The following is a 26,929-nucleotide window of genomic DNA, read 5'->3' as shown; positions in this document are numbered from 1 at the left end:
CGCAGACTTTCACACGGTGATTATCAGGATTTTTAAACTTCGATTTAAAAAATAGTCTTTATTTAAAAATCTCTCCATCCGTCCTCTTCCATCCATATCAGGAGCCGATCCCAGCTGGGCGAGGGGCATCCGCCCTGGATAGATTAAAATGTTGAATTTTTACTTCATGTTCATGGTGTATATTGTTCATTGTGATATATACTGTTACTATAGATAAAGATCTAGTACCTTATCCCTTCGGCCAGCCTTTTCCTTAGAATAAACTGGGGTAAAATAAAGAACCCGGCGATCACCAGAGGATGATTCTGAATGTTTCTCATTTCTCTCCATTACTTGAGCTTTGCCATGAGGGCAAAATTTCCATTCGACACAAAACTAATATAATCTAGTGAGGAGATTTTTTGAAGTTCACTGAGCACATTTAGACTTTCCACACGATGCACCTTATTATTCTGAATGCAGCACAAGCTCTAGGCGAGGATCAGAATCCGGCCAACATGTAAAATATTTAAAAGGAAAAAGCATTTTCTGTGATGCCCTGACATCCTTGAATGTTACCGCACTTCAGAGCAACTTTCCAAAGAGGATAAATGAATAATTTGATTGCAGTGACATGTACTGAGCATGTGGCTGCTCCTCATTGGCCAAACGTTTAGATTCTGCTGGCCACGTGACATTTTTTCTACTGGTCTGAATCAAGTTTCAGTTTAGTAGCGTTGCTGAAACGGCTTCAGTACAGCTTTTCCACCAATAAGGTGACCAGTTAGCCGACATTTCTGCAAAAATCCCATCAACGGAAAAGTACCACGAAACTGCTCAAGTCGGGTCCATTGATGTTAGAGTCAGCTAAAGCATTCCCAGTGCTAGTGTGGTTTTCTGCCGTTCTACTGGTTTGTGTGGAGTCCTGGTTTCAGTGTCACTGGGACGTGAGGATTTAATTTAACCTGCCAGTTGGGCTGGGTGCTGTGTGCGAAGCTATTCTTGTTCCAAGATGTTCCCTCTGGATCTGCCACAACATATTGTGCACACACCCTCAGCAGTGAGCTATTACTCACTTGGAGCTTTTTCGTTTTCTTAGCGTGTATTGGCATTTCTTTTTTATCTCTGACAGAGTTTAAAAACACCGAGACGCTTCCTTTTTTTATTTGGTTTGGTTGTGAGGATTATATGTTGACATATTGCTCCTCTCAGTGAGGAGTGAACCACAGCTGAACCCAGCAGGTGAGGGAGGAAACGAAAAGCTTCTAAATGACCTGTCAGCTCCTTTTTAAAAATCCTTCCTTTCTCCTGCAGCTGCTCTTTTAAATACCCAGAATACCTTTCCCCATACTGCGCTGAAGCATGCGGCTATAATGCAGTGCTTCCCAAATGGTGCGCAGGTTCCAGGTGTGCTGCAGAATTCATCTGTGCATGCAGGAAGTAGTGGATCCATTTTTAATTTAGTATCAGTACCTTGCTCAAAAGGAAGCCAGTTCTGTATGCAGACAGTTGCCAGATGGTGGGAATTATTACAGCGTGACACATGAAAGGCTGTAACTGGTAGTGAGAGGGACATAATGTGTGAGTGGGAGGAGAAAAGCATAACTAACCACCAGCACGACCCACGAGTTGGAGAAGAACCTGCAGAAACTGTTGTCTGTTAACGGCCTTCAGTGCGAGGCTGAAGAAGATGCTTCGTGCTGACATGTTTCCGAGCACGCTGAGGAAACACTTACAAACCCAAACATCACTTCTGAAAGAAACTTGGCTCACTCTGAAGAGTGCTGGAGCTGAGCCAGAGGCAGGTGCACCGCGTGGACTTTGTGAGAATGCCTCAGAGGCAAACCGTAGTAAAGGGTGCTTATTGCAACCAAAAGTGTCATCGAACAGCGCAAAGAGTAACTGTGCAGGTGTGCATGAAATTAAACTTGTTGTGCAAACCCAGATCTGGTTTAAAGTAGAGATGGACCAATCCGATATTACGTATCGGTATCGGTCCGATACTGACCTAAATTACTGGATCGGATATCGGAGAAAAATAAAAAATGTAATCCGATCCATTAAATATCACGAAAGCACCTCACAAAACTTGCAACACGCCGTAACTCACCTCAGAACGTTAGCACGTTGGAGCAGTATGCATCACGTGATAGAGCGGCTGTGGCATGCGGGACCTGTCGGTGGTCTGGATAGCATTTGGAGCTTCACTAGCAACCTGGCATTTCATCTCCGACAAAGTTATCCCGAGAGAAGTAAAGCAAGTGTGTAAGTCCATCTCTGAATGTTTGTAAAGCATTCCTGCGTTAAGCTTAACAAACGATATATGGAGCGACTGCCTCTTCTTGCTGCTACTTCAATCATGAAACTGCTTAACGATCAGCTGATCAGCTTTTCTGTCGTGAGTCCGTGTCTCTAGTTTGCTTTTGGCCCACTTTGCACCAGAAAGAGGAAACCAGCGGCTGAACAACAGCAGCACGTTTAAGCTTGATCAGCTGTTGTTAGAATTTATTTAATATTACTTTCTACTCGAGGATCTTTTTCTACGCAGCTGACGGCTGTAACTGTGCAGGGGCGGATCTAGCAAAGTTTAGCCAGGGGGGCCGATAGGGCATTAACAGGGAAAAGGGGGCACAAAGACATACTTTTCTTTCTTATTCTCATTTAAAATGTCGAGCTTTTAATAAATAATTATCTGACACCCAAAGTTTTAATCTGATGTAAAATGTATAGAAGTCCATTACTGTATATAGTAACTATTAAGTCTAATATACCCTAGTAAGCTATAGTACTTTTTCCTTTGGGAAGGTACCATCTGTGCAGTCTGCAATTTTGTTGAAGAAAGATGTTGAATCTATTTAATATTTCTTGAAAAATAATTGATTTCTGTGCATTTTTTTTCACACTGCATCAAATTAAGGTTGATTACGTCGATTAAGCATCATGAGGTGGAGCGTGAGGGGTGGTTCCCTATTTTTTATTTATTTATTTTTGTTGTTGCTGGGAGTTGGAACCCTATTAGTTAGGTTGCTTAATATTTATGCTAAGTACTCTTTAAAATACCAGAATAGGGAGGATGGTGCAGGTTTGAGTTTATTAGATTGATCAGTATTGCTGAACTATGAAATTTTTTTTTTGCATACAGGTATAACAGAATAGCTTTAGTGTAGTTGTTGTTTTAAACTTGAGTATGAACTTATACAAAATGCAGCAAGATATTTAAAAAACAGTTTTGTTGATTAAAAAACACTATATCGGATTCATATCGGTATCGGCAGATATCCAAATTTATGATATCGGTATCGGTATCGGACATAAAAAAGTGGTATCGTGCCATCTCTAGTTTAAAGAGCACTGCCTGTCCTCCCCTTCGTCCTGTTTAGGACTGAAACTACTTTATGCAGGGTGCCTAATCTCGCCCCTCCTCTGCAGTCAGCGTTGAGCACTTTACAAACGAGCCCGATAGTTGCTGAGCTGTTCCTGCGACGGCGGCGGTATCTCTCCAGGGTCGTGCCGGGAACGGGCCGGCATGGGCGCCACGTTCTTGCTGACCTACTCACTACCTGCCTCTAATGGGTCATATTTTAGCTCCTGTGGCGGTGACAAATGGGCGCGCTCTAAAAGCCCTGTCCAAGGCGCTGAAACTCGGTTGATCTATGACTGAGTCCCGCTGATAAATGCCTCCTATCAGTTTGTGCATGACGCCGATTCATCACCGCGCCGAGGTTTGTTCTGGGAATCCATATTGGATTTTTAATGAAAGAGAATATAATGCAATTCAAAGTCAGTGGGTTTGCCAATGCCCTCGCACTTTACACACACAGTCATTAAGGTGCACACACACATGCTTACGCACAAACAAACCATCTCTCTTGTCGTGCTGTTGAGATTGCATTGCATTTCCCTAACAGCGTTAAAGTGTCTGCCTTGAAGGGCGATCCCTGTAATTGTGTTTGTCTCCTGCAGACCTCACACACAAACTACACAAACGTCATCCACACAAAGTGGTGTTTGAATTATTTCGTGCCAGCGCACACATGCTTTGTTTTTTTTGGTCTAAATTTCAAGAGAAAGATTGGCGTTATGACACTACACAGGTTTAATGAAAAATGTATTTCTTCATAAAATTGTTTACATTATAATCAGGTTTATTGTACACTAGGCTAACAAGTTTCTCTCTGCCATTATAAACTATCTTTGCTTAATGTAACACGGCAAAGAAAATGCTTTCTGCAGACGTCAAAGCTGCTTCGACAAGGTATTTAAGACGAGAAGAGTTCCTGTGCTGTGCTTTAGTCTGGCTGCACTGCATGAATGACCAGTAGCCGTGTGGATTATAGTCGCGATATCTGCCTGATTAAGCTATAATGACACGATTTCAGATAGAAAATAGTTTTTAGCCAGTTACGCAGGAGTATGATTTATCCGCTGCTGAAGTCCGCTCGTGGAAGGAGGGTTCGTAAACTGTCCAGTGTCCCTCACTCTGCATCCTCGCTTAATCCCAGAGCGCTGTTACATACAAGGACGCGTCTTACACAGAGTCATCCGTTAAGTCTATTACAGTTGCCGTCACCTTGATCCCAGACGCACCAAACTCAAGGAAAGAAGAAGACGAGGAACGAGTGCTGGCAATCAGCAGCGCTTCGGCTTGGTCGGCCATTAATTTCCTGTAAAACACCTGGCTGTGCAGGGACGTGTAGACGACAGAGCAAGCCACAGCGACCACGATAAAACACGCAGCACAAGCAGCCATCGCCACAACGTCCCATTTGTGGGTCGTCTCCCTCGGGACTGCCGTCTCCTTTGTGGTCACATTGACGCAGTCCCTGCTGTATCCAGGCTGCGCTGACACCACCTCAACACAAACCTGGTAGCGAGTGGACGGCTGCAGCTGCTTGATGTGATACTCTTTGACATCAGCAGGAAGCCTGGCTGTAAATGGCATCGAGAGGCGGCGGCCCTCTGCTAAAATGGACCAGTTTAGTTGTGAAAGCAAAGAGCCTGTGCTTTCCCACGACACAATGACAGAATAGGACTGGACAGACATGATATATACATGTAAAAGTTGTTTCGAAGGCAGGGCAGTGTATCCGTTCACTGAAACGAGCACAGACTTTAGGTCTGCCCCGACGAGATTGTGGGCGACGCAGGTGTAAGAGCCAGCCTCCTGCTCCGTGGCATCGTAGATGTCGAAGGTTCCCTCTGGGTGCATGTAGTACTTATTGGAAATGCTGCCAGGTATGACCCTGACACCCGACGGTGTCACCCAGTAGATCTCGGGCTCTGGTTCTCCAAACGCCCGACAATGCAGTGACACTGAGCTCTCTTTGCTGATCTCAACTCGATCTGGGAGGCTCCCGGGTGAGATCAGGGGAAGGCAGATCTCCGTCATCTCCCTGAAGTGCACCTTTCGGACGTGCTGCCCTTGGTACTCTGGAGGTTCCACGCAGAACAGCGAGTCGGGCTCCATGAAGCGAACGGTGGTTCTGTTCGTGTTGACCCAGCGGATGACACAGTCACAGCGGATCGGGTTGCTGTGCAGGCTCACCTCTCGCAGGTTGGGCAGTGACTCCACGGTACTGCGATGAAGGCCGCTCAGGGAGTTGCTGTTGAGCATCAGAGTCTCCAGTCTGGGGAGCTTGTGGAAGGCCCGAGGGTGGATGTAGGACAGCCTGGGATTGTTTGTGGCCTCGATTTTTGTCAGTTCTGGCAGGTTGTTCAAGGCGAAACTGTCGATGGAGACCAGCTGAGGCATGCTGTTGATGCCGAGCTCTTTGAGGTGCAGCATGTCCATAAAATCACCTCTCTGGATTCTCTCAATCGGATTCTTATTCAAATCCAGAAACTTCAGGTTCTGAACTCTTGTCAGAGCTGCTCGGGGTACTCGATTAAGCAGGTTGTCAAAAAATGAGATGCTCTCCAAATTGTCGAGCCCGACCAGAGTGTCATCAGGAATTTCAGTCAAATTCATCCTGGCGAGCACAAGGCTTCGGAGGTTTGCCAAGGGCTTAAAGTTCATGTCTGACAGGTGAAGGATGGGATTTTCTCCCAGCATCAATATCTCCAGATTGGGGAGAGGCCTGAACCACTCGCTGTTGATGCTTGTCAGTCGATTGGAATTGAGATGGAGCCTCAGCAGCCTGCCCAGGCCCTGAAAAGCCCGGGAGCTAATGGAGAAAATCAGGTTGTGGTTGATGTAGAACTCCTGGAGGTTTGGGAGGGAAGCGAGGCAGCTGTCAGAAAGCTCCTGAACCCAGTTCTCCTCCATGTGGAGTGACAGCAGCTGGGGGAGAGACCCCAGACGAACATCGCTCACCGAGGAAATGTTATTCTGGGACAAGTCAATTTCAGTGATGTTGGCCAAGTAATCCAAACTTTTCTCCACATTAACAATGTTGTTCGTCTGCAGTAGCAGCACCTGTGTTTCTGAGGGGAGTCCCTGCGGTAGCGCCGACAGGCCCAAGTCATTACAGTCCACGGTGGTAGCCTCGGCGTAAATAGAGCTGGGAGAGAACCAGGGTCGTATCTCGCATCGACACAACGCGGGGCAACGAGCGGCCCCCTCGGAGGCCAGAACAAAAGCAGCGAGACACAGCTCAGCCAGCAAACAAGCCACAACTGCTGCCTCCTTCATCTTGGCCCCGTATTCCCTTCAGCCAGTAATTGGCCCTTATGGAGTCAGCTGTTAGCGGTGTTAACTTCACAAATAAAAGCTCATTTGTTACTCCAGCAAGACAAAGCGGATTTCTGCTGACGCCTGGTCCCCGAAGCTTTGGCCCCGTTGTCTTCCCACTCTTGGCAATGAGAGGCAACCTTTCAGCTCGGTGTGTGTCAGGTTGTCTCGCACGCTGTGATGTGTCAAGGTCGACGCGTCCTTCAGGGAGCGGCGCTGAGAAGCAGAAGGGCGGTGGAGGAGTGCTGAGGCTCTGGCTGGGGACGAATCACTCTGCCTTCCATCATTATTATCCTCCGTCGCTGTCACTGGTGGCAGTTTCCATCTGGGGAGACGGGAGAGAAAGAGAGACCGATATAAGACGCTGCTGTTGGGGAATGTTGAGAAACATTGCCTGGGATTACTACTTCAGAGTTACATCACAGTTTCTCTGTTAAGATGCAGTAACGTGGGTGGCTATTAGACAAACCCCAACTTTCAGTGAGGTGACCCGACCGCTGTTATTATGTATATTTTTGGATAAGTTTGAATGAGCACATTTCCACAGCTGAAGGGTGAAAGGCAGACAGGATGAAGTTTTTAATTTTCTGTCAAACATGGAGCTCTGAGATGATGCTTAAAAATGTTAATTCAAGAGGCAAAACAAGTCCTCGCTTCTTTCCCCTGTGTTGTAATTAACAGATTCTCGCCGCCCCCTGAACCGCTCCTCTGCTGTGAACAATGCAGCTGCGCACACTTATCAAATCACCCACACACAAAAACACAGCAGCCGCAGCTGATGCGCACAACCTCGAGGTGTTGTAGACCCACCACAACTATCTGTCGTGCAAGCTTGCCTGCGCCGCTTTCTGCCTAATTCATGAGACGCTGAATCAACGTTGTCGGTACAGGTGACAGGTCTGCAGCGAGCTTTGCCTATGTCGACTGCACGTATTGATGCTTTGATTAATTTGTGACCTTGAGTGCAGAAGCCACAGTCGAGTGTACAACAGTAGATGAAGCTGTCAGCGTGAGCTCGAGCAGCCGGCTGCTGATGAGGACGAGCTATGGCACTTCATGCATATATTAGCTTGTTTGTGGCGCTCTGTGCGTTCAGGTTTGCAGAACTGAACGTTGCTCTGTCACTTATTCTCGTTCCTCGTTTCTTTATCGTGTGCTCTTTTAGAAACCTTAAGTACTGTTCTGCACGATGGCTTTGATGTCTCCTAAAAATCAAGTTTCTAAACTAAACACTAAATTCTGTTACATCTGCATGTCTGGGGCTGATGTTAACATACACCCGTTTTTATTAAAACTATTGTTTGTTTGTTTTTTATTATTGTTTGTTTAAATTCCCAAATCCAAAAAGCTGCAAAAACAGAGACGTGGTCAAAAAGTTTCCATCTACATCCTGTCAGATCGCCCCGCCCCTCCCTGAGCCTGGTGCTGCCCGAGGTTTCATCCTGTTAAAAGAGAGTTTTTCTGTTCCACTGTCGCCAAAGTGCTTGTTCACTGGGGGTCGCTGGCTTGGATTGATTGTTGGGATTTTCTCACCACATTTCACTATATAGTGTCTTGAGGATTGAATGTTTTCCAAAATTGCAAAGCCTAGTGGGAGGCAACCAAAAGACCAGATGTAAAGCAGGTCAAATAAATAGGTACATATTTTACGGTAATGTTATTTTTTAAAGTCATAAACGACCACTTGCAGTACCTTCACAGCCCACACGGGGCCTGCACTGGGAGCCGGTGACGTAGAGGCGTCGGGGCCAAACGCTGACATAATCGTATCGAAGTTACTTTGTATGAAAACAAAAGTTAACTTAAACTCAAAGCTCCCACTTCAGTTCAGCAGGAGAAGGCACTGGTGCAGAGTGACTGTTTATGTTGTCAAACATGAATGAAAACTAATCTGAAAATTCAAATCATGACTTTAATAATCCTGAATGTTACTGACAGATGAAGCAGGGAAGTGTTCCCGTGCAGCCATCAGGGTGGAGCTTCTCTGCCTGCATCCGTCTGTGTGCAGCAGCTCGCTCGGCTGAGCTGACAACGTTGGAACGAATGAATGTGCCGATCAAGCACGTTCATTCAACGTGTAATTAGGCTGTATTGGACACTTATATTTGGACCGTCTGCCTTACGAGGCTCACTTCAAACTGCGATCATTCCTCGCTCGTCTCCGCTCATTAAAGCGCTCGCGGGCGTCCATCGCCCAGACAGCGAGCTGCTGTGCTGTATCTAACCTTACAGGATTATGTAAAACGGAAACAACAGCGTCGTGTATAGTATTTAGGTAACGACAGAACCGAGCTCTCTGCTAATGAAGCAAGCGTGGTAGGAATGTTAAACGGACGGTTTAATAGTGGATGTTTTCTCTTTCGGCTGGAGAGCGCGCTCTCGGGAGACGCCGCCGTACGCTGATTTAATTTCTCCTGTTTACCTCGGCAGTGCTCGCACACTCATTTCCCTCTTATTACTTAACTCTAAAAGCCCGCAGGGGCTTCTTTCATTTCCCCTTCCTGCACAAACACAGTTACATCAAATGGAGATCAGAGTGGTGCCGCTTTTCATCATGTGACAGTTTAAACGCCGTGATTGTTTTAGTTTTTATTGAAAGAGGAAGTGATGGAGATTCACTGTCCACTCTTTATGCAGTCACGTGTTTAAGGCGTCACTAATTTCACTGCTGTTAAAGTGTGAAGGCCTGCTCACTTACACACTTGCACCAATCGCTGTTTAAAGTAATCCTTCTTGATCTGTGGGTTTATTGTTTCAGCCCCGCCCCCTTTGAAGCCAGCTTGATTGGTTGTCTCAGTAACCATCTGAAGCAGAGCCTCCAGAGACGTTTTCAGTTTTCAGATTTAAAGTATGGACAAAGACTAAAACAGGATATTGTTTGTTTGCTTCACTTTGATTTGTTTAAGCTCACAGTAGAATTTCACAGTTTTATTCTTTCAAATCTATTTTTTCTCCACAGCTGGTGTTTGTGTTCAGTTCAGTTTAGTTTTGGCACACGGTGATAATCGTAGAGACGCCCAGTACAGAGTGATTGAACCTGAGTGTTTATAACAGTCTGAAGCTTCACCATCACCACTGGATCACTGTACATACACAGTACATATACATACACAGTACATATACATACACAGTACATATACATACACAGTACATATACAGTATAAATGCTGTACAAAGTATTTGACCCCTTCCTACTTTCTTTTTTGCATAGTTGTCGCACTTATCATATCAGACAAAAATGCCCAGAGCAAATAAAAATAAGTTTTTCAGTGTTTTCAGAGCCCTGACTTTCTCACACAGGGCAGGTTTGCGTAGTTTTGGTATATTAATAAATGAAAACATCACTAAAATCTGCATTTTGATGCTGATTTTATTTGTAATTTCCACCAGGTAAATTTAGGGAAATGAATCAAACTTTTAGTGACTCACAGTCTCAATAAAACCATCTGTCTCATGAGCTAAGACTGCTACTAAATTAACAATATTTCCTCTGCATTTCTGTTTTATTTTAGTTTTCCAAATTCCCCAAATCATTTGTTAACCACAGTAACCTTGGTCTGAACCACCCTACCAAGTGCTGCCAGTGCAGAAATAACTGGGAGGTGGATTTATACTGGAAAGAGAAACCATGTGCGGGGACACGATTGTTATTTAGGTCAGTTTCATAATAGTTTGATATTGTTGTCACTAATCATACGTGCATATAAACTCAGAGGTTCACCAAACCTTTGTGAGATACTTGTTTTTAATATTCGACGTCTTTGGTAAATAAAGGAAATTCTTCCTTTGAATTCTGGAATAAAGAATCTTTTTGTGGACGAGTGTAACTGCTGTATTGATAAATTCAGTCACCTGTAGCTCTACACAGTTAATGGCACGACTAATGTTTCTCGTCCCGGGTTGAATCTTTCATTAAAGAGGAGTTTTCTGCTGCGACGGGCCTTTCGCAGTTTCTCCAACATGTTTAGCTGACGTGCAGGATCACTGCCCGCTGCACAGAAATGTCACGACCTCAGAAATTAGAGATTGTACTCTCCCCATTACGATTGCTGCTGAGCGCACGGCGCGATCCGGCTGCAGGACCTATTCCGGCTCACTCTTTGCCAGGGCAGCACTTAGGGAGAAAGACCCTCCCACTGTTGATAAAAGTATTTAGTAATGCATTATACGACCTGCATACAGACGTGGGAGCTGCTCTGTTTAACCCGGTGGGACTGCAGGCCTGGCCACTTTTTTTAAGTGCTGAGTATTGACATTTGGCGAATGGATTAAAGCAGCTCGAATGTGAAATATTTATGCATTTCTTATACAGCGGGGGGAGAAGCCAGGGGCCACAGCTCTTAGGGCTCCTCCGTCCTAATGTGGCAGACGTTTCATAAAGTGGTCCCAGTTCCCCATGTTTTATTCACGACTCGCTGATACACACGGCTATCCGCAGCTCGCTGCTAACACCCTCCTCTGAGCTGCTGCTCCTGGAAATGTCTTAATTACATCTTTGGAGATAGATGTGAAAGCAAAAAACAAACTGACAGCCCACTGATTACACTGAATTTGTTTCTGCTGGTGGAACCTGATCGTAGTGGTGATGGTGACAAACTGCTCACCCAGAGGTTGACGTGCAACTTCCTGGCAACACGAATGCACAAGGTTGCCTGCTGAGAGGCAACCTGTCTCCAAACAGTCTGCCACCGATTGCTGACAGTTTAGCTTAAATGTTGCAATCAGTCAGAAGATAGCAGCTTACCACCTGTTCCTGTGTTCCTGGACCCAGTCGCTGAAGCATTAAAGCCATAATGTCTACTTTAAAGGGGTTCATTGCACACGGTTGTGTTGCAGCCTCCAGCCACTCTTTTTCCTCTGTGTAGCGTAAACCAACCAACAAACGGCAGAAAATCAAACGTCTGAAAAAGTATTTAAGGTGGTGGATGAACCGCATCAAAGCCCAGTACAAGATGAAAAATACATTTTTGGAAATGTAACTCGTGCAAAGCTACTCTAGGAAAGTCCAAAAATAAGAAGAACATGCCAAAGCAACAGGTGGCGATATGATTCTAACCGTGTAGAAATTGGCCAATCAGAAGCCTAGGAGCCTGGGAGGGAAAGAGTAAACAAAGATGGCGCGTAGAATCAGTCTTTCTAAGTGGAGCGACAGTAACTGCGTGTCTACATGGAAGTGTGTAAAACCTGCAGATAGCCTCTATCCGCCTTTGTTGAAATTCATCTCATGTAAACTTTAACGGCGTGTACGTGTGGACCGCATGCACAGACAAGGCTGCGTTTTTGGACTTGGCCTGAAACAGACAGAAAAGGAGCTCGTCATCATCTAATGTTAGCTAACAGGCTATGCTGTTGTTGCCATGCAGATATTTTGGGATATTAAATTTCTGTTACTGCTGCAACAGTAAATTCTTACTGCTCAGGATCTGCAGACACTTCCTCACAGTGAAACAGACATGTGAACGATGCATGGAGCTGCAGCTGCGTCACAGCATCGGTTTTCACAAACGCCTGATTGCAGATGTTGCTGCCAACAGCGGCACATCCAGTTTTTAGGTTTAGGGAGCCGTTACTTTTGCACGGTCACGATGGCCGCCTCGCTGATGAGAACGTGAAGCGTGGACATCTGAACATAAACATGACAAATGTGAACAGAGTGGAGCGAGCAGTGAGAATAAATAGGACAAATAAACAAGCGCTGACTCGTTCTTCGAATAAATGTTGCTGTGAAAGTGTCCAAAACACGAGGTGCACAATCATATAAATGAGTCTGTGTTTGCAGAATAAACTGTTTGCTTTCAAGTTTCTAATTAACACTTTTATTCACGGCACCGATGCACCCGGCCTTTCTTTTCTATAGATTGCACATAAATAACTCTCCTCCCTGCAGACAGATAATCACCGTCAGATTCTCTCTCATCTTTATTAGCTGCTGTGTTTTCAGTCAGCTGCTTTGTCTCCACTCTGCAGGCGTCTGTCCTTGAGACCCTGGGCTAACACAAATGCCTTTAAGCAAAATGCTGAACACCCACCGGCTCTGTGTTTGCTGACCTCTGACCTCCCCGTGGGAGGGAGAAAACTACTGCAGTGTAAGAAAACCCCGTGAAATAAGCTCATCTGCTTTTTCCTTTCAAGGACATCTCATGCAGCAGACCTCGGTGTAAGCAGACGGTGACAGATTTATGATTTCTGCTGATTTATCACAGTTAATCGTCGTATTATCACAAACAGATTTCATGTTATACCCACTTCATAAATTGATAGCAGACTGCGTCTCGTTGCCACTTTAACGCCGTCTCCATGCACCAATGTGGCTTTGGAGACGGCGGCTCAGTGCGCGTGGTCGCAGACCCGGTCCTCGTCGAGTCAGCCATTTTTCAAATCAGACAAAGTAACAAGTGCTGATGTCACAACACCATCACCCCGGTAACGAAGGCCCAGCAGCTGCTGCACTTCCTCCGTCTCCTGAGGAAGAGTAACCTGGACCAGGACCTGCTGCTGGCCTTCTACAGCTCCTCGGTGGAGAGCGTGCTCTCCTCCTGCCTGATGTTTGTACTCAGGGGCCACGACTGAGAGCAGGAAGGCTGCACAGAGGGTCATTAACACCACCCAAAACACTGGCTGTGCCCCCCTGGAGGCCATCACCACATCCTCCTGTCTCAGGTAAACCAGGGCCATGACAGGTGACCCCTCACACCCTGCCCACCAACTGTTTGAGCCACTGCCCTCTGGTGGGCGCCTCTGGTCTTCCACACCTCCAGACTCACCAGCAGTATTCCAGCATTTCTGGGCCAAATACGATGAGTTTGATTTAGAGATACAATGACTGCAACGCTGCAAAGGGACAGAAGGTGGAGCCTTCTCATTTTTTGTTGCGTTAGAGTGGAGAAATTTACGCCTGCGGAGATTCTGCACATTTGATGAACAGTTGTATGAGACCTGACATGTTAGCTCGATGTCTAGGACTAAGACTAAAGGACGACTCACAAACACACTCAGGGAGCTCTCTGGGGTTCAAGCCGTCACCCCTCCTTTCACTGCCTGACACCAAAGCCAACGAGCCGGGGATGAACCTGCTGCATTTAGAGGCAAAAAACTAAAGACGACAAGTTCGTAAAGTTTCCCGAGAAACTTCAAGATGTACAGAGTGCAGCGAGAATTTCAGGGAGGGAAACACTCATCAGTTTTGAGGACAGTTGATCCTGGATGAGTCTTTATGGATCTTTCAGGACTTCTGCTTAGTCCATAGTCGGTTGTGGTAGATTTGATCACAGCAGCAGAAACGATGTGGAAATGCTAACCAAGGAGAACCTCCAGGACTGTTTCCAGCCGAGGTCTCTGGAACGTTCTGCCAATGCACACCATGACCATGACTATGCTGTTGGCATTTTCCTCCTTTAGACGATTTGTACCCGAAAACAAAACCAGGGGTTTCAAATCCTCAGAGCTAAAGAGGTAGCACCTGAACATGCTGGAAAAGTGCATCCATGTCTCCACCGTCACAGCACTCACCTCGCCTGAGAGCCACCCCATTGTCATCCCAGGCAGGTGATTGGCTAATCGTCCTTTCCTCACCCTACTCTTTTTGCACTGTGAATCACTCAAAGAAAGGACTCGACTTTCAATAAAAGCATCTTTGAGAGGCGAGCTGTCCAGAGACACGTGACGAATGATTACAGCAGGAAAAGCTGTTTCTCGTGGCACCCGAGTTCACCTTTGAAGACGGATTTTGTTTCTGGGAAATAAAACACTCCGTGCTTCGTGTAGTAAAAGCGATGTTTTTTCCTGTGCTTTCTGCCGAGCGGCTCCTGTTCTAATAAACCTTAAGATCGTTAATAATAGAACGTCTATTTAAAAAGCTGCTGATCCTACTGCGTAGTTACGTCTCTATGTGATGGTGAGGCCGGCTGCAATCTGGACGTATATAAAAGCAGCACACACTGTATACACGGGCGCACACAGACTCAGGTTGCTGTGTTGGATCTTCCATCTGTGCTGTTTGTTCTGGGATAGCTCTGTTTTTCTTGATCTTCCCTCTGCAAAGAAATCTCTGTTTGGTCTCCTCTGGTTCAGCAATTTCAGACATTAAATGGTGTTGACAGGAAGTGGCCGGTCATATTCGGGCCCATCTGTTAAGTGATGGATTAACTGGTGTAGCTGGGAGGTGTGGAGCTGTTCTATGTGGTTAGGATTCATTAGACCAACGTTGTTTTTTAAGGCATTGTATATTATTATTGTCTTGTTCCTTGAGACATTTTAAGTGCTGTTAATCAGCCAGATGAAAATAATGCTAACAGTAGCAGCACTGCTCTTGGCTTGCTTGTCTCCAGTACTACCTTATACACTCTGATAGGGTTTGCTGGTATTATCAACATGTTTTTAACCTAAAACCATCATCTTTTCTCAAATCTAACAAACAGCAAGCAAAAAAAGAAGCCCTTAAGTGCCAGAAAATGCAGTACCTCTAATGTCCACTAGAGGCTCCAACAGTGACAGTCCCCATAAACTCTGATGTCCAGCAGAAATAATCCTGTTTACAGCCACAGAGAGGCAAATGCTGCCATTAAGGCCTGAAAGCGTGTGAGAGCCATCTTTTATATACAAAGATAATAATAATGTCCTCATCAAAAGTCCTGAAGAGGAAGGTATTGTCACAACTCCAGCGATACAGGACAGTCCGGTGCAAATTTATGAATTTCCAGCATCTAGGACAGAAAAGTTACTGGAAGGACGTCATGACATCAGCCCCTGCTTTGTGATCTGTGCTTTGAAGAAAGAAAGAAAGAAAGAAAGAAAGAAAGAAAGAAAGAAAGAAAGAAAGAAAGAAAGAAGGAAACTCCATCCAGCAGCGAGTGACCAATGGTGGAGCCAATAAAGGTGCTCTACTAATGCAATAAAAATAAAAACTTTAGCAAGAGAAGCTCTGAAATCCTTAAAACAACTGCATAAAAAGCTGGAGTGTGTACTTCTGCACACATTTAGTCTCTTGAGCTTCGTGGATGTCTTAAAACAAAGTCTGAATGCCTGTATTCTGTTGCCTTCATGCACGGGACAGTCATTCAAACCCGAGACCGTTATTAGGGTAATGTGACACATACAGCGGCGTCGCTTCATCTTTTTTTCTTTACCTGACATGAGTCAGCGCTGCGGTAATCCTGTGCAATTCACATTGATTTATATCAAATTAAGGATGGTCCTAACAGTGACAGAGAAACGACCTCAAAAAGCAGCAGACTGTCAGAGTTCTGGACTTTGGGGATCATTTAGAGCCTTTCTGTTAATTATTGTCATGTTTCTGAGTTTATTTGGTTTATCCTCACAGCGGCTGCTTCCTGTGTTTTGTCTCTACTTTAACTTCTCGCTCTGACTGATTGGGTTAATTGTCTCCCCGTGTGTTTTTTTTTTTTTTCCCGGAAGTAAAGCTGAGTTTGGAGTTCACTCCCCATCTCCGGAGTCCAAACGCCACCTGCTGCACAGCAATATGATTCCCAAAGTTTAGTTTCTTACGTGGGAACAAGAGCGACTCGATTAGAGAAACAAAACTAAATGTCACTACATGATCCATTTTAATTATGCTTTTTGTCATTTCCATAAACAGAAATGGTAACATTTGTTGCCCAGTTAAAAAATACGGTGAAATAAATTCACACTGAAAATTCCTTCAGTTGAATCCTTGGACTGTGTTTTTACAGACATGTTAGTGCACTGTCCTTTAGCTCCGGCTGCAGCGGTATTAATACTCCCACACTTGTTTTTCTCTTCTAAAGATTTATAAAAGTCCTCAAATCTGTACAGAAATTCTGGAAATTCTTAGTTGCATAAAACCTTTTTGTCGTAGGAAATGTGCAGTAGCACTCTCTGCTATCCTGAAAACTTGATCGGTCCTGTAAGAGGATTCTGTAAAAGACTGAAAACTGAATGAAACTTCGTCGTTTGGATCAGAAGACTCGTTTTCGATCAGCCTGCAGCTTCGCTCCGATCGACCCGACTCATTATCAGCAGCTCGGGTTAGCAGCAGACAGCGAGACACGAGCAGAACAGTGTGTACCGGTTTCCTGTATTTCCTCTTTTTACTTTAATTGATTTCTGTGGGTGTTATTGGCACGAGACGGGGAAGACGACGTCGCCAAAACATCCAGATAAGATCCGAATTCCCGCATTAAATCCCCCGTTCCCTCCCTTCTTTCTCTCCTCCCTCCGTTTGCCATTGATTTACGATTAAACCCATCCCAAGCGAGGCTCGTCCGCCCATTTATCCGCTCCCCCTCCTTCTGCACACGCTCCTTGTTAGCATCACCAACATTAGAATTCACACTTAGCCTCCACTCCCACGAGTCGCACTTCTCTCTTTAATCAGCAGCCAGTCTTGCTGTTAATTACCCTCACAGTCACATGCATGTGGAGCACGTAAACACAGGCGGGTTAACAGCCTGACCTCTGTTTGTCAGCTGACGACGGTACATGTGTAAAGCTAACCATCTCCTGTGTGTTCAGTGCGGAGGAGGCAGCAGCAGATGGGTTCTTATATCGACTCTGACAGGTCGCTAGATACAAAGCTGATGGTGCTGCACTACATTTCACACTGTTTCATGTGTGGCTCGATGCTGGCGGATGGTGGGCAGGGCCGTGGGCTGCGGATGCCCGGGAAGATCGAGCAAATACTAAAGCAGAATGTTGGCGAGCGGCGTGAAACTGTTGATTCTACTCGCAAACGCTGTCACAGCAGAACCTGTTCTAATCGCCCTGCCGTGAACTTTAACCTCTGCCACGCTGACCGAGGCTTGTGCACGCTCCTGGGTTTGGGGTACATTTGCTGGGACGTCCAGTCCCGGGAATACTGGTGACTGTCTTCACGTGGGAATAATCTTTCCCACTGGAATTGTTTGGATTCATATCATTTTTTCAGTATTTTAGGAATAAAATCAGTCAATAAATCAGGCGGTGCTAGATGAATGATAGATGAGCAAACCTCTCAGTCCAAACCTCCAGAACACAACCAGGAATAAAACTGGAAACTATGGTTTTCTCCATTTATGTGACACGTTGAACTTTTCCAGCTCAGAAATCTGAACGATGGATAAAGCCGGGTTCGAAATTCCTTTTGATTTGGGGTCAAAGGTTTTTACAGAGGGGCTTCTGGGTATTTTGATCATTTCATGAAATCCATGAAGTCCATTTCCTCCATGCGTCTGTCTGAGTCAGGCTCGGAGCGATGTAGGAACAAACGTTTAAACCTCCAGAATGCCGACAGGAGGAAATCACGTGGACCTTATCGTTCACCTCCCCACGTGGGAAAAATTAGTTTCGGTTATGGTGACACGTTTCCGTCAAACATTTTACACGCTGATCCTTTTTATTATTTAATAAATCAGAAAATGTTCTCAAGAAGACGTCGGGCAATTTTCCCGTGTTTCAGGAGTGAAACGCTCCGCAGATCTGTGTGATTTATGATTCCCTCGAGCCCGGAATAAAAGTGAAAAGTTTGGTGGGTGTCAGCGGTGCTGAAGTGGAGATTTGTGGCCTCTAACGTTATGGTTGTAAATTACAGACATTTTTATTGCAAAACACATGTTAGTGGTGAAAATCCATCAACTAACATCACCATGAAACTTCCCCAGCTGATGCATAAAGACTGGTGTGTCTACATGTGCAGAAATACTCATTCTGTAACAGCATATGTGCTCATCTTGGTCATTAGTGAGCTATGAAGTAATAATGAAGCCAGGAAATGATGTGTGCATGCTTTAACGTGTCAGGTAGCTGAAGGTCGCGGGTCATCTTCATCTACCTGAGATGCTCTGAGTGCTGATTACACCCCGTCCACCGCCCTGACCTCCTCGCCTGCTCTGGCCTCGACTTTGAAGCGCAGAATCAGCAGATGTGAACGGGCTCCAGCTTCAGCAGCAGCTTACTTCACGTTTGATGCTGGAGTGAGTCTTTGACAACGATGGGCCGGGAAGCCACAGTGATGCTGCTTTGTTTCCCTGAGGAGAATTCTGGAATATCACCAGTAAAGACAAAACGACTCTAAAGTAATTTTTTGGCATCTCGTCGTCGACGGGAGGCTCGGCAGAGGAGATTACGTCTCTCAGAAACATCTCCCCCTCGTTGTGTTTTGTCTCTCGGCGTGAACGCGTACGAGGAAACTTCGCTTTATTGTTCGCTCTCAGCACCACAGTGTCTCCGTTTCTGTTCAGCTCAGCGCTTCATTTTTGAAACAACCTCCAAACAATGAGCCCGATTTCCAGCATGGGGAGAAGAATCAAGCAAACATGATTAGCGCTGATTTGTGTTGGGCAAGTTTTATTCCGCAGCAATATCCTGATGTATTAACCGATGCAGACATGTTGATTTTCCTGGCGGCGCTGCGTACTGCACAAGTGGTTTAGTATAGATAGTATAAGAGGCCCAAATCCATTTATGAACACGGCCACAATGAGAGAGGGCCAAGAATACATCGTGATTCATGTGACAAATGAGTTTCTATCACCATTTGTTACAGACTGCATTTGTTTTCGGGAAAAGTCCCCCTCAAGCATCGATCTGAGAAATGGAGTTTCCAAAAAATGATGAATCTCATACAAAGTTTCAGGCAGAGCTGCAGCAAACGCTACTCTCCTACACCTGAGAAAGATGCTAATATCTGCCAGACACGTTGAAATGCAAAGAAATGCATAGAAGAAAACAAGCAGCAGCTTAACTTTCAACTTTTTCTTCCAGCTGAATTTAATTCTGCCAAAAACAAAAGAAGCAGCTGAGTGTAGAATTACGCCGAGCGGCCGTGGCCCACTCAGACCTTTAATCACAGCTCTGATTAACACACCAAACTAAGATGAAGTGTTTTCTTCTCTGTGATTTATGTTGATTTTCTCGTTAACAGCTTTCCTTTTGACACCAGCAGGAAGCTTTAATTTCAGTTCGGGGGCTTTATTGTATTAGTTGTGACTTTTTTTGAGCCTACATATGTTTTTATAAATATTAATTATATTATGAAACAGCAGAAAATATTTGATTTATCGACCCCAAACACATGTAGTAACATGAGGGAGCTCTAGTGGGCAGCAGACTCCACTTTGACAATCACCAGAGACCTGAGAACCGGGATGTCCCCCACGGGTTTTAGACGTCTCACTGTCGCAGTTTTAGCCGCGGCCATGTTGGCGTTTTAGAGCTCGAGGTGACCATATTTGGTATCATTTGATCATAACCTCATAGTAGCCACATTATTGGTCACATGATGTCATTAAAAGGCTCCAACAGCACAAATGCGGTCAAGGCGTCCAGTTCAGGAGCTAGCCGAGGTGAACCCTAGCAGCTAGCAGCTGTACACCTGTAAGCCAAAGAAGCCACGCCCCCCAGCGAGCTTTGACCAAATGTAGCCCCGTTATCTACAAAACATCTAAACTTCTTCTTGAACGTCTCCTGGACGTCCGTGTGGGACTTTCTCTTTATTTATTGATTTGAATAAAACACTAATAATAGAACAGTGACGTTCTCGTGCAGTAATGTGATTCACTGCTTTAGCCTCTGGTGGCCGTTAGAAGAACTGCAGTTTTTGGCACCTTTTAAATTTTACTTCTTTTTGTTCTTTTTTCTGAATGAACACGGTCCTGCGGAGCTGGAGCCAAAGAACAGCACATTTCCAGCAAGCCAATCGGCAAAGTGGTGCAAATGTAGATAATGAGTGTTCGTATGTGCGCTGTGTAACCGCTCAACTGGAGTTGCATGGGTCGTTCAACCTGCAGGAAACTGAGTTGCTGTGTAACGGTTTCATGCTGTTCATTCCCACACGTGAAGTCTTAAATACGCATTTTAAGTACGTGCGCGCCGTCCACTAGATGGAGCTCGGTTTAAGCTGCAGCTCTGGATACGTGAAAGCTTAGATGATGTTTATCATTATTGTGACCCGGTTTACTGGAAGGTTTTTTATTGTTTCTGTGAGATGTCGTTTAAACACATGGATATAGAGTTCAGCACTTCGTAATTATCCTTTTGTTACTGGTTAGACTTAAGCGTATTTAAAGTAATAATTATGATTCCTAATGAGTCTGTGATCAATTTGCATGTTTGATGGACAAACTGAATGTTAATGCCTAAAATCCAGATTAACTGTCGGTGCTTTCAGAGAATGAGAGGATGGGACTTTATCCCATCAGGAAAAGAGAGAAGACAACATGTAGTTTGTGCTGTGAAGCTGGGGATTCCCGTAATGATAAGAGTGCAATAAGTCCCCACAGAATAATTAACTCTGAGCTGCGTGGCTCCCTTAAAACATGTGATTGTGATAAATGGGTCCAAACGTGCTTGTGTTTGTCCTCCTCCTCCTCACACAGGGACGGAGTCTCCGGTTTAAAAGACCTGCTGTCATTATTTAATTAGGAGGATTATTCCAAAGTGACTTAGCACTGTTATTGTCAATTAAATCAAAATAATAGGCTATTTTGCTCATGCAGTCTAATCAGTCCAAATGTGCTGCGAACCCTCTGAGAAATCACGCCATGAAAATTGAGGATGAACGTTGACGTATCAGTCTTGGAGCTCCGGAGAGGGCTGCGTCTTTAAAGTGTCCACGGCCGACGCTCCGAGCCTGACGCTGCTGCATGTTGACGTGAGGAAACTGAGCTTCGGCGTACTTGACCCCTGTTTAGCCGGGCAGGGGGGAGAAGTGCTGATTTCAGTCTGAGCACTTAAAGACGCCTCCGTGCACTGCTGCTTATTATGAAGGAGGCTTAAATACAGCGGGAGTGAGGACGGAGGAAGGAGGGAGGCAGAGAGGGGCTGAGGTTCTGGCAAATTAGGCAGGCGGTGGTGGAGATCACCCCACAGCCAATCCTGTGACCCCTCTTTCTCTCCTGACTCACGTCGCCACACCGCACGCTGGCATCGGCCGCCAGTCCACGGCGGCTCTGACGAGAGCCGACGAAGCCCGGGACGCTTTCGCCTCATTGGGAAGTGTCCCGGCGGCTCGGTTTCCTGAGGGGACGGTTGTAGCTTTCGCGTGTTATCACGAGTCTTTCCTGCTTCTCGTCACTTTGAAAAGACACAAAGCTCCCCCGCACCCGCCCTTCCCTTTATCCAGGCTTGTTGCACACTCTGCCTTTCTCTGACTTCAGGGATGAACCTGTGGAGTGACACTGACAACACCGTGTCCCCTCACGCTCCACTGCAAGACACCAAAGTGACAAAACGCGAATAGCGACTAAAGTGACGAGGCGTCCTCGCACCCCTCCGGAACGAGAGAGAAAAAAATCCCCCAGCCCTGTTTTCCTACTCCCCTCAGCTGTCAGAACCGCAGGCTGAGTCGCCACAGCGCTCAAGGACTACCGCAGTCCTGACAACGCACACACACAAACACACAATCACACGAGTACACGGACACATTCCCGAAAAACCACACACAGCAATCAAACACTCACCAACAGAAAGTAGGAGCTGCATCCATCACATCCCGTGCACCGCGCAACAGCAGATGGACGGCAGGTATTCCTGGCATGGTTGCAGCGCCGCGGAGTGTGTGTGTGTCAGTGTGTGTGTGTGTGTGTTTTATTTAAGGCATGCAGTGCTGCATTTTAACATCCAGCAGAAGCAGCTATTTTCTTGTTTTCCTCGAGCATCTCCAAGAACAAACGTCTTCTCTCTTTGGCTCTCCACAGCGACAGAGATGTGGAGAGAGGAGGGAGGGGGGGCGAGCGAGAGACACTCATACAGAGAGAGAGAGAGAGAGAGAGAGAGATCAGGAATTAAATAGAGAGAGAGCAACAGAGAGACACTGAGAATGAGTGATCCTTCCTCTCCTCTGCTGTTGGAGAGAAGATCATCCATCACTCTATTACACACACACTCCATGAATGTGCACACACACACACACACACACACACACACACACACACACACTCCAGCTCCCCTGGGAACTGCCAATGAGTGTTCGCCTTTGAAGCTGTGGATGAATCTGATTGGTTTAGCAAGCTGCCTGTCAGTCATGATCCCCTGTATCCCCACGGCAACGGAGAGGAGGTGGTGATGGAAAGGGGGTTTGGGGTGGAGTGGGTGGGTAGGAGGAATTAGAGACAGAATCTGTGGAAGAGAAGGATGGACGACAGGGTGAGCTGGTGAGGAGGAGAAAAAGATGGAAGATGATGAAAAGTAGAGACCAGAGGAGGAACAGGTGGAAGAACAGGCATGAAGGAGGAGGAAGGTGAAGCACCGTCAGCCTGCCTGGGAGGGGTCATAGTGCAAGTCACAAAGGTCCAACAGGCACAGGCGAGGGTAATTCACAGACTGTATATAAAAGATGGGCATTGCACCAAGTCTGAAGAGTTTAGCTTCTCTGGAAGTGCTTTACACCTGCATTCTTTCTTATGACCAGCAGGGGGCGGCTCCTCCGATTGCACAAAGAAGTCTGACTGCATAAAAGTTGAACCTCAGCTCAGTCGATCTGGGGCCTGATGATCTTATGGCCTCATTAAACATTTCAACTCTTATTGAATACAACCTGTCCATCCATCACAGGTGGAGCGGAAATGCCCAGACATCCCTCACAGTCGCAACCAATCCACATCTGAAAGTTCGGCAGCTCCAGACAAACGACTGCAGAGATGTGGGGAAAGCGATTTGGTTCGAGGACTCGTGTTTCACAAGATTCTTTAAATGTGGCCTGGAAATGTTGAGGAGATCCAGTTTGTCAGTCATGCTGCAGTGTGCATTTCACCTGCACCGTTTGGCTCCACCTTAAAGGGTTGAGGATCACAGCTGTGCAAAAAGTTAATAAGTGGTCATCTTTATAGTAAACCTTTCCCTCTTCCGTGTCCAAAGGACACGAAGGTTACTAAATGCTTAGATGCAAATGACGTAACTCATAAACTACTAGAGACTTGGCATCGGTGCCACATGGTGGTCCGACTACCCGTTTAAATCGATCATGCAAAACTTTTCACCTGCACGGCTCATTTCCAACAAACAGTTATTTAATTCAATTCAGTGTTATTTGCACAGCGCCAAATCACAACAACAGTCGCCACAAGGTGCTTTATATTGTAAGGTCGACCCTCCAATAATACATACAGAGAAAAACCCAACAATCATATGACCCCCTATGAGCAAGCACTTTGGCGACAGTGGGAAGGAAAAACTCCCTTTTAACAGGAAGAAACCTCCGGCAGAACCAGGCTCAGGGAGGGGCGGGGCCATCTGCTGTGACCGCTTTGGGCAGAGAGGTCTTTACATGCTCTATATTTGGTACTGTTGCAGAATTGCATTTTTTAAAATGAGTTTTATTTTGATTTCCATCCTTTGCTGTTATTGAATAACACCAAGAATATCCAGTTCATTCATTGATTGTACTATTTTTTTGCCACATAGTTGGTGTAAGAACACTTTCAAATTAAATGATCTCTCCAAACTTTAAACATAAAAACATGTTATGAATCAGCAGGTTCAGCTACAAACGTTTGCTCTAAGACTTTGTATGAGATTTATCATTTTTTGGAAACTCCATTTCTCAGATGCTTGTGGGGGACTTTTCTTGAAAAATAAATACAGTCTGTAACATTCATTCACGTCTGCGTGCAAATAGAGACTGGACCTCTAAAAAGGACATGGACACAGCTTCTGGGTCTGCAAGGTGAAGCTAATGAAAGTGTCTTAAACAGACAGGCTTTCTAGTGACCAGCAGGGGGCGACTCGTGTGTTTCAGGAGGACGGCATGTTGTATAGAAGTGTAGAGGAAAATGAGCCTACTGCTGTTTTGATCTCTGACCTCAGTTAACACAGCTCATGAGTTTATGGTCTCAGTTACTGAATACAACATGATTATTTTATTATTTTCAATATTAGAGCTAAAAAAAGACGAAGTTTTGGTTTTGTCAGATCCACCGCTCGCTTCAAAACACAAAGATGACGTTTGGGCTTCAAGCTCGTGCTTCTGTAACCAACATGTGACATCACAGTGGCTGTGTCCATCTTTAGTTACAGTCTGTGTGTGAACAGGTTAGTGGGAGGCGCCTTTGTCCTCTAAGGTAAAATGAAAGTGCGGTGAACTGCTGCCTGCACGCTGTTCATCACCGCCACATGTTCACTGCCTCAGTTTAGCTGAAGATAAACACACAATCCAGGAGACGCTGTTAATAAGACTTAAATCAGAGGAAAGAGATCTTTCATACATTACAATAATCGTGTTCATTCAGCGCTGCTGTCCTGAGGGTTTGCCCCGCCTCACTGCTTTGGGACTGTTGGTGGAACATAAATGGGCAGCGGTGTGTCCTGATGAGTCGGTGGTCCGAACAGCAAACTTCAGCATCTGTGGCTCGATTTCCTGTTTGATGTCAGCTCCATGATGAGCGATTAATAAAAAAAATTTAGCTTTTAGTTTGTTGTTTTTTGATGATCAGATAAAGAATTACTCATTCTTCCACGTTAGATGCTGTGGATTAAAGGAAAGCTGAAATGTGCAGCGTGTTTGAATCCAGTGTGATCTGATTCGTCTCTACAGCTGTAACGAGCCAGAGTAACAGCTGAGTTTGGGTAGTTTGGTTTGTAGTGTTGCAGCTGGTTGAGTAAGGCAGTGAATCAGAGATCGATTCCTGTCAGAGCTTCATCACATAAAAGAGACAAAAGAGAAAAAACAGCAGAGATTATTCAAGCCTGATAACCCGACTTATCCCAGCAGGGTCTCGCAGTGATTCAGAGAGCTGCTTATCTTCTCAGGAGTGTTCGGCTTTCTGTGTTTTCACGAGTCGCCATAAATGTTCAGCGGGGTCAGGGGTCACCGCTGTATCTCTGTGCTGCTGTACAGTCACTGAGCTCTGCCTGGTGTTTATCAGCACTGTCTGTGAACTACTGTCTGTGTCTTAGCTGAGGCTGTGCAGGACTTGTTGACCATCAACACGCTTGGTTAAGCTTGGTTAAGCTTGGTTAAGAAACTGGTTGGCTACCAGTTGGTAACCACCTGAGACCACCAGTCTTTGGGGAAAATGAGCGTTCCCAGACCAGTTGCTGGGTGGTTGCTGGCAGTTGCTGTGAAATCAATTGCTAATCACCAGCCATGCAGGCCTAAAGACCAGTCAGTGATGCCATAGTAACCACCAGTTACCAGGGCAAAACTAGTTGGTGAGTGGTTGCAGAAAGTTTCTTGCTTTTGCTACGTGAGATTGGTTGCAAAGAGTAAAAGCTGTGCTTTTAGTGAGCTGGTTTCAGCAGAAAGGCACAACTTTTATTCCATTCCCAGTTTGCATCGCACTCTTTGGCTTCACATCTACTTGGCAAGTAATTTGTGTTCAGACAAGTCTTCAATGCAAAGTACTGGTAACCACGGCAATCTGCTAGAAACCAAAGCCAGCACAACGAGGTTTTCTATGCAGCAACTGGTTTATCCAGCAACCAGTCGCCATGCCGTCAGGAAATAGACATTTTTACTTAGCAACAGGAGGTTAGAGTTCTTCATATTGGTTCAAAAATAAAATAAAATTTTATTTTTAAAGCAAGGATCTGGGAATATTGTTTCAACATAAGATAAAATAACCTGTGTCATCGGTGTCAGCCCACCTCTGGATGAACTCTGTTGCCCCCACAGTTCACGTTCAATCGGAGCTGGAGATGGAACATGAACATGAGATTAATGTTTCCTGCTTTTCAACACTGCCACTTCTTTTGTTGGGGGGGTCAGGCAGAGGTTACTTGCAAAGTCGTGATGACCATCACAAAAGATCGGACTGGATGACGGCACCGCCTCTGTGAGGGGAAGCTGTAGCAGCAGCAGTAGTTTGATGTATAAAGTAAACTATGCAGTAGACTGGCCTATAACCACAGAGCGATGTGTGACCACGCTCTGCACAGGCGTGTGGACGTTAACCTGCCGCTGCGAGCCATGCTCTGACCACGCTCTGCATGTCGTCACCTATTTACCTCCACATTTGCTCTTGTTTCCCCTCAAAGAAGTGGTTCAGAGACCTAACTGTATTTCTGGCTACTCCTGCTGTTAAACTGGGTCTTTTTATTTAGTAAATTTTTATCTGTAAAAGAAGCTGTTTCTCTCTCAGTGGTCAGTGGTTGATGTATTGATCTTCTGGTGGTGTGATCACTTTGAATCAGACAGACTAGTTTCCTAGTCCTATTTTTATCATCTACTTTCTACAAAATGTTTTAGAGCTCCATACATGATTCACTCAGAAGTATTCATTCAGTGCAGCCACGATCTGACTCTGAGAAAGCTCTGCTCAGAATAACAACCGGGCTTCTCATTCTGAGTACTGATCCCATCCTCCCATCCATCCATCCATCCATCCATCC

The 26,929-nt window shown here is 45.5% G+C and overlaps 2 protein-coding genes across 2 annotated transcripts in view; one reads left to right on the top strand and one right to left on the bottom strand.

Moving 5' to 3' along the window:
- The window catches only part of immp2l (inner mitochondrial membrane peptidase subunit 2), a 208,388-nt gene that overhangs the window by 137,905 nt on the left and 43,554 nt on the right, over window positions 1-26,929 (top strand). The gene's annotated exons all lie outside the window — the stretch shown is intronic.
- Window positions 4,508-6,610, bottom strand: LOC146629735 (leucine-rich repeat neuronal protein 3-like). Its single transcript, XM_085358835.1, has one exon. It carries the CDS (start codon window positions 6,608-6,610, stop codon window positions 4,508-4,510), a length of 2,103 nt encoding a protein of 700 aa, XP_085214961.1.

Source organism: Diplotaxodon limnothrissa, linkage group LG7 (assembly GCF_057381915.1).
Source record: "Diplotaxodon limnothrissa isolate DT_005_m linkage group LG7, D_limnothrissa_male_GT1.1, whole genome shotgun sequence".
Taxonomy (NCBI): domain Eukaryota; kingdom Metazoa; phylum Chordata; class Actinopteri; order Cichliformes; family Cichlidae; genus Diplotaxodon; species Diplotaxodon limnothrissa.
Note: the sequence above shows the minus strand (reverse complement) of the source record. Positions and strands in the feature narration are given on the sequence as shown.